Consider the following 14243-nt stretch of genomic DNA (forward strand, 5'->3'; position numbering starts at 1 on the left):
AAGTGCATGGCATATTTGGCTGGCATTAAAAACCTTGAGATTGAAAGAAGTTTGAGACAGTCACATTTTGTTGATCATTAGCACAGGGAAAGAAATTTATTTATAAAATTATAAATTTATTTATAAAGTGCTATCCAGCAGGAATATCCAGCAGGAATCCTTAAATCAAAAGAACCACTGAAAAAAAAAAATCAGTTTTGAGTGATAAGCATTGAATCAAACAAAATGTTTCCTTTGGAAATTTGAAGCTTCATTAATTTTAATTGTTATGATATTGATAGAAGGAAAAAGCACCATGATGTATTTTGATATACAATATCATTGTAAGTTACTGACATACTGTGTCAACTTATCTAGTAGTTCTTCTTAAAGAAACATTCAATTCAATGTTCTATGTACTTCCTTGTCCATCAAAAGTCAGAATTGTGACAAAAAGTCAATATTTAAGGTCAGTTTCAGGCCAGATTGCTTTTAAAAGTTAATCCAGGGACGTTTTATCAACTGTCTGGAATATTTCTCTTTTGCCAATCTCTGGCAGTAGCCTTCATTTCTTGTGCAGTGAACACTACCAACTCTTTATGTTGACATTTGAACATTTGATATGAACTAAAAGACATCATCAAATATTTGTCAACTTACTTGCAATGGCCTTTGAGTAAAAAAAGAATGCCGCAGAGCAGAAAATTGAAGGCATTAGAAATCAAATTCAAGGTGGTTAATGGATGAGCACCATTTGTAGCTTTTAAAGTTGCTGCCTTCATTTGTTAAATGTCAAAAATGGAATCTCCAATGTGTAGTAGAATCATTTATACTCTAGAATGAGGACATTACACTTTTACATACAAGGTGCATGGTTTCATTCATGGAATGGGGGAATATTTTACACATGCTCTGGATGTTGAAATAGATGGCAAATACCATCTTATGCCCACTTTGCTAAAGCCAAAGACAGAGAGTAGTGTTGGGTGTGATGAGGTGCTGCCAGGAAAAATTGTCTTTTTATAGGAACTCACCTTCAAGAGATAGCTGCCAATCTCAAAAATTTTTCATCCTTTTTTTTTTGTGCTCTGCTGCTCCCAAATTGAAAAATGTTCCCGGGGCTGACGGAGGTGAAATTACATACATTCAGCATATCTGGTATTTATGCTGTGAATTTCATCACGTGCTCTGCTGAAGTCTGGCCGGCCTTGGGAATGACTAGGCTGGATAAGAGATTGCTCTGAGATTTCAAGCATTACTGGGATCGGTGACTCATCACAAACTATGCCAGACCCGACTGCGATATATTTTCTAGATCCGAAAAAAATAAGAAGGCCTCCCTGCCAACACACGCTGAAGCTATCTAGCATTAAGCTGCCTGCCTCGCCCGTGGCTATAGAAGCTAGTGTTAGGAGAGAACTGTGGAGATATAAGACATGATAATTATGCAGGGTGGGGTCCAGGCTAGGGGATGATAGGATACATGCCCCCCCCCCCCCCCCCCCCCCACACACACACACACACACACATCCCATTGGGAGATATCTGAAAGGGGCATATGATGACATTTGGCAGCACAAACATGGAATATGGTTATGACTGGAAGGACCGAGGGAGAGGAGGCTTGTATGTGTACTGAGGTGTCTGTGTTTGAATGAGTGGTCTCTGTGTGAAAGAAACAGAAAGGTGGGGGGGGGGGGGGAGAGGGACAGACCTTCAGACAGATCTGAAAACAGACAGACAAACAACAGACCTATAGATAGAGGAAGGAAGTGTGAGAGAGAGAGAGAGAGAGAGAGATAGGGAGAGAGAGATAGGGAATTTACAGGGGGTAAAATAAGGTCCTTAAGTGATGAAGAACTTTGAAGATGGAAGAAGGAGTATGATGGGGGGGGGGGGGAAGAGGAAAAAAAAAAGGAGAAGTGAGATAGACATTTAGTGCAAAGAAGATAGAGAAAGAAGAGTTTGTAACCAGGGAATGATGCTGCTTAGAAGGTACAACAGGATGAGAAAGCAATTATTAGGTTTTAAAGGCGCTATTTACCATTTGCAGATGAAGCAAAAACCCAGCTTTAGTGCTTCAAAGTAGTTCTGAAATGTGAGTGAGGGATAGAAACAACCAATGTAAAAATGTTAATCACTACAATCAATATTAAGTATTGTTAAACATGCAAAATGTGAACAATACTTATAATGATATTGTTTCAAGAATAAACTGCCTACAGTTATGGTTTATTGAGAAAAATAGTAATATCTCATTGTATTTTAGGCTTTATTGCAAAACTTTTATATGGTAGGATGTTTTGTGATACAACTGACCTATGTATATGCATGAAATGTTATAACTCAAACATTTTTTTAATTACTGCTCCCAATGGTAAACACTGCCTTTAACCCATTGAGGACGGACTGATTTTGTTTCAACATGCATTCCCATTGACACTTGCCCGAGGTATACTGGGGACTCGTTCTCAAAGGGTTAAGATAATGCAGGAATGTTTGAAGTCAAAGAGAGGCCATAGGAAGAGATGCTGGGGTGTTAGAAGTGGATCAATAAGGGAAATGGGAAGTAATAACTAGGGACAGGAAGCAGAAGGAGGAAGGGGGAGGGTGAGGGGGAGGGAGGGGGAGGGGAGGAGAGGGGAGGGGAGGGGAGGGGTCATTAGCATAGGCAGGAAAGGAGCTGGGTTTGAAAGAGAGCATGAATGTTTTGGTAGACATTTAGAATGAGGAGTAAAGATCTCCTTGTCACAGATGGGGTGCGGGAGGTGCATAAATAGGAGGTACGCTGTTGTGAAGAGGAAGGGAGGGGTGGATTGGCGGAGCTCATTTGGGGCATGTTGAGGTAAGGATGGGTGCTTGAAATGAGGAAAGAGAGTGAAGGAGGGGCAAGGGGGGAGGCTGAAGCTGATGTGATGGGGTCATGAGGTGGTGAAGAAGGCAAGGAATGCAGGAGAATAAGGGCTGAGTTGTTTTGGAGAAAGTGGCAAGAAGGAATTAGGGAGGTGGAAGAATGGAAGGGCAGAGGGAGGGGCACGAATCTTAACCCTTTCATACCAAGGAGTCAAATGTGCACAACTTTCACACATATACCTGTAGACAGGATATTAATGTGGCACCCAGAGAGTTAAAGAGGGGTGTGGGTGGGATTCAGGGAGTGCATAGTAAAGGGAAGGAATTAATGAAAAGTAGGGCAAGAAGGGAAGAAAGTAGTAACATGATTCCTCATGAGAGAAGAATAAGAGGGTAATGTTTATGGTAATGAGAAGGGGAGGGGGAGGGTTAGGAGTTGGAAGGGTTAACTGGGATGGGTGTGAGAGGGGAAGGGGTGAGGAGGGCTATTGAAAGGGGTGTATTCTCTACCCCCAGGGCTTTCACCGGGGCCAGGTGCTAGGAGCAAGGAAGGGGGGTGTGTCACCTATAATGTAACAGGTCCCTGGAATCTCAACTTGCTTCACAAAATGAGGGCAGCACTCATGTGCAATAGATGTTTATCACAATGGTGGGATTAACAAGAAGAGAGTGATGGATGTTGAATGTTATATGAACTGAAATGTACTACATATGGTGTTTCTCCTGTATATTTTGTGTGGTTTTTATTTTTGTGACTTTAGCAAGTTATGTGCTGTTTGCAAATTTAGTAAGAATTAAAATTTCTGACTCTTACCTTGACTTGAATGGGGAGTGCACATACACTGTACCATTCTCCCTTTGCTACAGTACTCCAAGATCGCGAATTTAGCTACTTGCAAAATTTTTGGGAAGTCCGAATTCACAAAAAATTAGACTCGCTAAATATATGGCATATACAGTATATCTTCGGTTCAACTTCCCTGGAATCAATGAAGTGTAAGAAAGTATTATGCTGCTAATGCTGTTTATACTGCACCTGCAATGTCAGAGATCTAAACTAATTCCAATTATTATTAGCTCCATGAAATTTCCCTCCCTTTCCCTTCCAAATGAAATGCCATCGCTGTAATGCTCTTCGCACTTTCACCGTACCCAATATGTCAGTCGGCCTTAAAGCAACTGTCTGCTCTAGGAGTGAAACGAAGCATGTCCCAGACAGTATTACCCATTTCTTCTTCATGCCCTTCATCCCGAAGCCGTGCCTTGGTGATCTGATGAATGTTTGGGGGAAATTGCTTTGAATCGGCCCTCAAGGTCCGAGCCATTTCCCCTTCGTTTCCATCCTGCTTGAGTGCATCGACAGAAAAAAAAATAGAAGAAATAGTGGGAGGCCTATGTACAAGTGACATTACACTTTATGTGTGATATATGCAGGCAACAACTGTCCCATGTCCCACTTTTGTCTGCTATTTCCCAAGACTTCAGTATGTTACTTTGTGTTCTGATTATTTGTCAGAGGTATGTGCTGACTTTCAAATGTTGTAATCTACCTCTGCATTTGTTTTCTGTGTATGTGATGTCAGTCCTGTGTAGATTTCATATTTTGATTTCATCCAGGCCTCTGTGTACCTTTGATATGACAGTATGCATATTAATGATTTATATTTTGTTTATGAGTGGTAGTTTGTTTGTGATGGACATGATCCAGATAAGAAACGAAGTATAGAAGTTACTTGTAAAATTGTAGTGGTCGTTGACATCTTGCTTGGTGGACATTTCGATAGACACTAATTTTGCATTTTGGTATACTCTGCTCCTGACAAATCTCAGTCTCATTATGACATCTTTGTACAAGTTTGTTTTTCATGTTACAGTTTTACCAGCATGTTTTACCTTGTAAGAAACAATTTTACTCTTTGTAGACGTACCTTTTTGAAATGCTCACAAATTGAACTTCTGTAGGCTTTAGTGTGTCCAAAGCCACATGCGTACATGAACTTAAAATGATTGGCTATTTGAAATGAAAATCACAAAGTGATATGTTGTGTAAGTTTAGAGATCTTCACACCAGAGAATTAAGGCTAATTGCCCCATTGTGGCAGAACAAAGAAATTGTATCTGACTTGCATAATAGTTCTTCAATTGAACCAAAATGTTGTAATTTGGGGGCTTCATTGCATTTGATTTTCACAAAGTGAAAGTGTAAATCACAATACAAATAAAAATGAGAATAATCATGAAATAAGTAGATTGGCTGTAATTCATGCTACATGTCTAATGCAGATGAACTGATGAAATGGTTAATGTCAATGAAGTCAAGACTTTCAACTTGTTCTGTTAACCCTCACACTCACAGGCGCTCGCTGAGAATAAGCCCTGTACCAAAGAACCCCCGGGCCAAGCGGAAGAGCCCAGTGCTCCCCAACATTACAGGTCCTGGGTTCAACTCGGTGCAGAACACGCCGGTCAACCGACAGGCCAGCGAGATCATGGCCTTTGACTCGGAGGACAGCGAGGAGGAGGGGGACGTGACGTCCCCGGCCCTGGGCCACGGGTCCGGCGAGCTGGGCCCACTGATGGTGGAGGAGAAGCCCATGGAGGATGAAGGAAGCTCAGGTGGGTATCGGATCCTCCAACTGACTCAATGCACCTAGACAAAGTTCATTCACTTGTTCACAAACTTTAATTTGTATTCAATGTTAGATTATACAGTTCCATGACATTTGCTTATGTGCCAATTGCTCCCATGAAATATCTGCATGTTTTGCCAAACATTGATTCTACCCACAAACATAACCCCAAACGTAATCCTAATCCTCACCTCAAACCTAAAACTCTTTCACAACCCTAACCCTAAGTCCTTGTAGAAAATAAGAGTGGAGCAATTGTCACCAAATTATTCATTTTATGGTCCAGCATCTCAACCATTTATTCATTCATTTCAGAGTTTATGCATTCATGTTCAAAATTAATTGTTTAATAAATTCATCCATTTATTCCATTAATTAATTAATTTACTGATTAATTCATTATTTGTTCATTCATTCATTCATTCTTTCATTCATTCATTCATTCATTCATTCATTCATTCATTCATTCATTCATTCATTCATTCATTCATTCATTCATTTATTCATTCATTCATTCATTCATGTATTCATTTGTTCATTAATCATTCATTGAATGATTCATTTTGTTAATTCATTTTGAAAGTACTTTCATTCATGCCACAGGCCACATTATTTTTTTTTTTTTCAAAATGAAATAAAGTAATTAATCCAACCATCCACCCAGTTGTTCATTAATTTATTCAAATATTCTACTGAACTATTGTCAGCAAAAATCTATTTTGGTGAGTCTGTGCTAAGATTATGATCATTTTGCTTGCATAATATTCATTTTCCAGTCTCACAATCAAATTGACAGGAGTATGTAAACATGTAATAATCATGGATTCAGCGAGGTGGCCCTACTTGGCTATGTCTGCAGGACACTGCTATTCTTTTAAGATGTACAAGGGATAAATTGATGTACATTTAAATTGTACCATTGATACAACAACAACAACAACAACAACAAAATCTTGACAATGATTGATGTGATATCAAAGAAATAATTGATTATGAAGCTAGTGTGATTATCGTTGCAGAAAAATCCAACATTTTCACATGACGATCTACTTTAAGATTGACTCATTAGTTCCAGTCAAACAGAGCTCTGGCTGTGAGCCAAGTTGAGTCAGACATTGAGGAATCATTCCCAGTGTTTGCTGGTACACATAACGACAATCTTGGTACATCACCAAACCATGCCGTGGATCTCTTTTACATCTACAACGCGTAACCTTCCCATTCAATTCGTGTGTGCTAGAGGCATTACAAATGTCGTGTTCAGTGTGATGGAGTATGAACCTCCTTGTAAGTGATAGAGAGAAAACATCCACTTTCAGTACATTCGAAACATACATTCTTAATGTAAACACCACATTGTTTGCAAATCAAATGTCAGCGTAAGCCAGAGTAAATGATAATACCAAAATAGAATTGTGTTTTCATTACACTTGGTAAGTTGAAAACTGGCTAACTTCAAGTGTATAAGCTTATTTTCCAAGCCTGATGTACTTTATTGGACATATTCAGAATCAATTGTCTTCCTGTTTTCAATTTTTGATTCAGTAAAGTTAGATAGCTGCCCTTTGTTTGTCTGTATGATATATGTTATGTAATCAGTAATTCTCAACATTCTCAAATTTGAGAAGAAAAAAAAAGCAAAATAAACTGAAATGTAAGTGTGGTTGGCTGTCTGAATGGAACATTAGAAACATAATAAAAGCACATGATTTTTACTGAAGAGTAACAACATACACACTACAAATACATTAACTTCAAAGTCTAATGAAGGAGTGCATATTTTGATATGCAACTAAAAATGCCATACTTGCTAGTTGTGAGAAGAAACGTTTTTCAAAGAGAACAATCTTGTTACTTCAAGAATGGTTAAGAGGAAATTGGCCATTGCCTTTCACGTTATTTAGTAGCTGTATATAATAAAAAGATTAACAGAGAGAGAGAAACAAAAAAGGAGAATAGAATGCATGTCTTTGTGTGAATTCTGGTCATGCATGCAGCGAATCCACAAAGGTGCACAGATCAAGGTTGCTGAACAAAGAAGTAGGAAGAAACCAGAATTTTTGACCAGTTCATTCATTTCTAGGAAATCAACAAACACCCTCTATTGGCAGCACCTGTAATAATACTGAGATTTCCTGCAACTCTAACCGCACTGTATTTTGATACAGAAAAAGCATTAAAGTACTCTATGTTGTTTAAGCTGACCTTAGTACAGTTATACATATCGTGATTCCCCAAACACATATTGGCCAAAGTTTCATTAAATCTTAGACATTAGATAAGAAAGTTACGAAATGTCATCGTTTCTAATGCTTCAGAAAATAGTGAAAAAGCTCGCAATCACATCAATGGCTTAGGTGCAGTGATGATGCCTTAAAATCAGGGTCTCCCACTGGCCTTTATGCACAAATCCTCTCTATACCCTTGGCATAGAATGAACAACAGTAAAAATGTATGTTCCATTCAATCATTATATGGTTCCTATAAATTCACAATGATGGGTTTAAAGGGGTACTGTATGGTTGTAATGATATAGCAATGATGGCTTTAAAGGGAGAGTAGGTTGGAGTAACAGTAAACTCTTGACCAGAGATAGACTTGCTTTTTTTTTTACAAACTTATGGGAAAGTTAAGTGGTTACTGCATCTTCACCTCATCAAACTTTCATGTTTGGTTGAGACAAATATCAGTCTTTTGAGTAAAATGTTGGAAACATTAGAATGCATGGATTGTTTAAATGTTACATGATCCTATTTGACCAAAACATCAACCAACCTATTTTTGTTTGATTTACTCTACTTGTGATGAAGTCGATGTGACTGACCAGTGGCATGTCACCTCACAAGGCTTATCATGATTGCTTAAACACTGTCTGGTATTGCTTTATTTACAGGAGACTCTAATAATAGTCGATGTTCTTCTCCGACACAAAGCCATCCCATCACAGTCCCCCATTTTGTTGAGACCGATTTAGTATCAAAACTTTTATCTGGTGTTCTGCATGATTGGCAAGGATTACTCTTTTGTCTGTAACCACGGAGAAATCTGAAACGGAAGGAAGATGAGGATATTATGAACACAAGGCTTACATACTTGACATGAAAGAAAAGTTACGGAGTATGCAAATCCTCCCGTATTTAGGGATAGATTAAGAGTTCTTTGTCCTCTGTCTTTTTGAATGGATGAGGAATGTTAATCAGCCAGATAAATTTAGAAATAGTAGCCCAATTTTGTGGATGAAGTGGAGCAAGATTCATACTTGTAAAAAAGAAAAAAGTATAGCTTAAAGTTGCAAGTCATACGATCAAAATGTTAACTGTATATGTAGCACTACCTGTCACAAAACTGCCAAAATACAAGAATGTTTTGAGAGTATTTCATATATCTCTCAAAGCCCAAAGCAATCAGTTTTGAGTATATTTGTGTATTGTATTATCTTATCAAAAATACTTCATGATTTTGTAAACAAAGGTATCAAGATGACCAAATTATGCAGAAAAAAAAAGAAACAAAGGGGGAAGGGGAAATGGGTGTAGGGTTAAGGTTATTTAGATGCCAAAATGACAAACTTATTTGTCAAAAAGTTATGGGTGGGATATAAAAAAAATGTATATGTAAAGGTGTAAACAAAAATTTGTGCAGTTGCAAGAAAGGAAGAACAGAAATTCCATCATACTCAGTTTGATCTGTTTACATCATGTCTGGTTGAATTTATCACAATGACTCTGCAGTATTTATTTTTAGGTTGTTTGTTTGATAATGCTTGTGTAAATGTGGCCTTAGTGCGATGAACCTTTTCAGACCTTGTCAACTAGCACTGCCTTGATCTTGTCAATCATTATGAATTCTGAAGTTAGTGTGAGGAAGAGGCCCTCTTTCCAGGAAAACACCAAAACAACAACAGCAATAACAACACTTCAGCTTACATAAAGCTTTACCAAATACATGAAAACAACAACAACAACAACAACAACAAAACAGATATGAATATTTCACTGTGCTTGTTTACTGATTATCATTCCTGTTCAGTGATGTTTTGGTGATTTTATGCCCTATCATTTCACCTCCTGGCAAGAAAATAAAAAAGAATTCTTACAAGGGAGTGGGTACTTCTCTTTCTTTTCTCACATGGAAATTTGATGCAGTTTAAGTATGATTATTCTGCACCTGTATATCTGATGTTAACGGGTTGAGGACAAGTCCTGAGTATACTCGGGCAAGGGTCTATGGGAAATGCGTGTTGTAGCAAAATCAAATCGTCTTCAATGGGTTAATTTTGCATACCGGCTGCATGTTTTATGCAGTGAGAAAAAGGGTTTACTAATGAGCAGTAACACCAAAGATAGTAGAGATAACAAGATACGAAGGCGCGCGATAACAATGGACACAAAATGGCTACCCTACATGACGATACAAAAGAGAGCTAAGTACAAACTCAGTACACCTAGAAACATCATTCATTTCCAAAGACAGTGGTATTTTTATTATCTTAAAAAGATTTAAAAATTATAGTCGTAGCTTTTTTTCGATTAAGGGTATTATTTTGAAGAACGGGATTTTAAAGTAATAAGGATTATTTCGTGGAGGTAAAAATTTGGCAACAACATGATCTCACAATCAAAGACGCTTGATAAACAACAACATCTTCAAAGACAGTGCGTCTCAGGCAAAGACGCCCATCACCTGAGACGCGCTGTCCCTGAAGCCGCTGCTGTTGTTTATCAAGTGTTAAGACAGCGCGTCTCAGGTGACGTGCATAATACGCATGAGGACCGCTCGCTGTCCATTTGTTTTGTACAGGATTAGCGCGCACTTTCGTGTCTTATTAGTTAAGCGTCTTTGAGTAACACCATAGGGGTTCAGCTCTTTGATTTTGTGTGGTGTAGCTCATGATGAAGTATGATGTAGCTCATGACGAAGTATGGTGTCCTCTCTTGCAGATGAAGGCGAGCCTGCAGGCAGGCCCAGTCAGATCGGGGAGGAGATCGACGACCTGGAGGTCAATCAACCCACTATGTGGCTTGGCACAGAAGACGGATGGTAAGATATGATATGATTAAACATTGGAAATGACAGAGATATTTTGAAAGGGAATGTAAAATAGCAGAGTATTGATGTCATACAAATATTGCCTCTTTAGTGGTGTAATATTAATACTTGATATACCTTCAGAGTGATGCACTTCAGGAAAATATATTCCTTTTTTTATAATTGGGGGAAATATAACTCAATGATGTAATGTGATGTGATGTGATGTGATATAATATAATATATTCAACTATGATAATATAAAGATATGATGATAGGCAATGTGAATACATACATATATTCAACAAGATTATTTTTAGGGTAGACATCACCTTTAACCCTAATACTGTTTTTTGTTGTTGTTTTTTTTTTTGCACGGAGGGGCATTATGACTCCCCTGTCAAATTTTTGTGGTACTTTCTAACACCTTAGTTTGGGGATACGAAATTCCATGACTATTTTCTGTGATCCTTCCTGCATGTTCTGATACCAAACTTATGGGAATCGGACCCCCAGTTATAGCAAGACTAAAAACACACAGGGAGTATCAGGGTTAATGCCGTCCAGTAAATTTTATGCAGCTTTGCTAAGTTCCAGAAAGTAATAATCATTAACAATAATTTGTTGTTGTTTATCAACCCTCTACCCCTCCCGCCCCATCTCTTCAGCATCTACGTGTACCAGTGCACCGACAACATCCGAACGAAGAAGAGCCGTGCAAAGATTCGTCACCCGGCGGCCGTACAGTGCATCCTGTACGTGGAGAACAGGGTCTTTGTCTCCCTGGCTAACGGCGATCTCACAGTATACAGGAGAGACTCAGGTAAGGGGGAGAAATCACTGGAGTTGTTTTTATGAGTATGAAATAATATATACATGCATTTTATTTTTTAGATATAGTATACTGCACCTGTATATATCATAGATGTGGTATCATATCAAACATATACGTTTACAGAGTTGAAATAAGAAACTCTCTTATATTTACTTGAGAGCAAATTCTCCGATAGATTACATACAAAGCTGTTATCATGTGTGATCCTTTTTTGCTGTTCTGTATAAGTTTATGCATCACATTTTTATTCTAAATGATTTGTAATAGATAGTCACTTAAAAATGTCAAGTTTTTGTGGTCTTTATTTTTTTTCATGGTAGTGGTATGATGTTCTGAAATATATTTTTGCTAATCTTTTATAACTGCTTGCTTACAACTGTTTGACAAGAATATGACAGAGGTGCATTTGTGAGAGTCTGATCAAAATAATCACACTACCATTATCATTATCATGCATTTTTTGTGGGGATTTAATAGGCATATGTCAAAGTATCTCATCAAATGCTCTTTACGCTTATCTATTGGATATTCGTGCAACAAAATTAAGAGGAGAAGAAACCAAATTTTTATTGTATGTGAGATAACAACTTCTTATATCTTACATCTACTACATATATGGCTTCTTCATTCCTTGTTGTTGTATAATATCCTTGTTTTTTTCTTCATACTGCAGGGCATTCTTGGGATACAGAAAACCCTATCACAGTGTCCCTCGGTAGCAGTACCACCCCCATCAGCAAAATGGTATCAGTCTGCGGTAAGCTGTGGTGTGGCTGTCAGAACAACATCTTGATTGTGGACCCTACCACTCTCAATGTGGAGGTAAGATTTGTTCAGGACACAAACTCCAAAAGTTAACATAAAATGCACATGCTAGAACGAAATCAATTCTAGTTTGTAATGAATGTTCCTAGTGTAATTCCTAATGTGAGGTGCACTCTATTGTTCTAATATGTCAAGTGACCCTGGTATCATACGGCATCTTCTGCCCAATCCCCATTGAAATGTTGTCACACACAGCATTACAGTGTATATGTAACAATATCATGCCATGAAGAACGAAAGTTCTCTTTGTCAATTTGCTCTATACAAGAGTGCTGTGGCAACCATTCCCATGTGAAATCCACCTGCCTCTGCCCCCAATCCAGAATTACAGATTAAAAACAAAACTGTATTAACCAAAATTCTTATAAATTACAAAACTGGATTGGAAACTTACATCGTGCAACGTTTCGCCGATTATCAATCAGCATCTTCTGGCGTCCTTCTAGTGGAAGAAAGGTCTTTAAATGCGTAAAGTCGTAAAGTTTTGTGATTTATAAGAATTTTGGAGATTACACTTCGACTTGATGAATGATAATCTACATCAGTTTAAACTGTATTCAGTTAGTATAGTTTTTGAGGCATCCTACTTGAATCACATTTCTTGCTTAGTAGCTTTCACATGATGACCTCCAGTATGCCAATCAGTCAATCCAACAAAGCAAACCGTCAAATGTGCCAACATGTGTTAATGGGACGAGAGGGTTAACCCTGTGTATTTGTTGCGTGCTGATTGGCACGGAAAACCCCAGAGCATTGTACGCACTGTCAAAAGTCCCTGGCACAGAAAGAATTACTGTAAAAGTGGATATTTTCACGCAACTAATTTTTTGCGCTCGGCCAGGTAAGAAGAGTTTTGCGTGCTTTTTATTCCACGGAATCAAGACAGTGAGTACAGGAACATATGGCATGCAAAAATATTTGCGTGCTTTTATTTTCGCACTAGTTTCTGGTTACACGAAATGCGCAAAAATTTCAACACCGGGAAAATTTCCACTTTTACAGTAAGCATGATTGAATGTATGATAAGATTGGCCCTCATGCTCTGTGCAATACATGCACAGTACTCTCACAGTACCCCTACATCCTCCATGATACTGCAGTCTCCCATGGAGGCTGTACATGACATGCCTAGTTCTGGTTACCAATGAGTTAAAATGTTCACCACTGCATCTCATTCCATGCCCTATTTTGCCCCCCCATTTCTGTTTGTGTACTCGTAGATTTAAAGGCATAATTTACCATTTGCAGATGAAACAAAAACCCAGCATTAGTGCTTTAAAATAGTTCTGAAATGTGAGTTAGGGATAGAAACAACCACTGTAAGAATTTGAATCAGTAAAATCAATGCTAAATATTGTTAAATATATAAAATGTGAACAATAGTTATAATAAAAATGTTTCTAGACTAAACTGTGTACAGTTACGGTTTATTGAGAAAAATACTGATATCTCCTTAAATTTTAGGCTTTATTGCAAAAATTTTATATGGTAGGATGTTTTGTGGTGCAACAGACCTACACATATGCATGAAATGTGATATCTTGAACATTTTTAAATCACTGCTCCCAAAGGTAAACAGGACCTTTAATATTGCATGCTGATGGTTTGCATCAGATCGGCGTGTTGAGAAAGAAATAGCTATTTGAGATGTGCAATGTTTTTCCTTGTGTGCAGCACAAGTTTCCAGTCTGCAATGACACCCAGCGTGCCGTCTACTGCATGGTGTCCTGTGGCTGGGGTGTGTTCGTGTCGCTGCAGAGCAGTGCGGTGGTGAGGCTCTTCCACGCCACCACCTACCAGAGCGTGAGCCAAGTGGACGTCACACAGACAGTACACAAGATGCTAGCCAGTGAGTCCTCATTTGTCTATTCTATAAGAATGCTTATGTTACATGGCTATGCTTTCTTACCATTTTTTATGCCTCCAAACACTTAACTTGCCATGCTATTCATCCGTATTCACTTAATTGCCCCCAAGAAAAGGAAGAGTAGCAGCAAACTGAAATGTGATTAAAGTGTGATTTTGTGAGAGGGATTAGAAAGTAAAACTTTAAAACTTTCTGAATTCACAATTTGCATCCATTACAGATAGTT

At 38.2% G+C, this 14243-nt stretch overlaps 1 protein-coding gene across 1 annotated transcript in view; it reads left to right on the top strand.

Annotated features, from left to right (window-relative positions):
• LOC139729250 (uncharacterized) overlaps window positions 1-14243 on the top strand; it is a 243738-nt gene that overhangs the window by 227882 nt on the left and 1613 nt on the right. The window contains exons 12-16 of the mRNA XM_071640181.1: window positions 5189-5448; window positions 10403-10502; window positions 11159-11313; window positions 11999-12147; window positions 13825-13999. Of these exons, the coding sequence (XP_071496282.1) occupies window positions 5189-5448; window positions 10403-10502; window positions 11159-11313; window positions 11999-12147; window positions 13825-13999 (839 nt within the window). The remainder of the gene's footprint in view (window positions 1-5188; window positions 5449-10402; window positions 10503-11158; window positions 11314-11998; window positions 12148-13824; window positions 14000-14243) is intronic.

This window comes from Diadema antillarum, unplaced genomic scaffold, assembly GCF_040938485.1.
Source record: "Diadema antillarum isolate AM-2024a unplaced genomic scaffold, OU_Dant_1.0 seq00000229_RagTag, whole genome shotgun sequence".
In the NCBI taxonomy this organism is placed as follows: Eukaryota; Metazoa; Echinodermata; class Echinoidea; order Diadematoida; family Diadematidae; genus Diadema; species Diadema antillarum.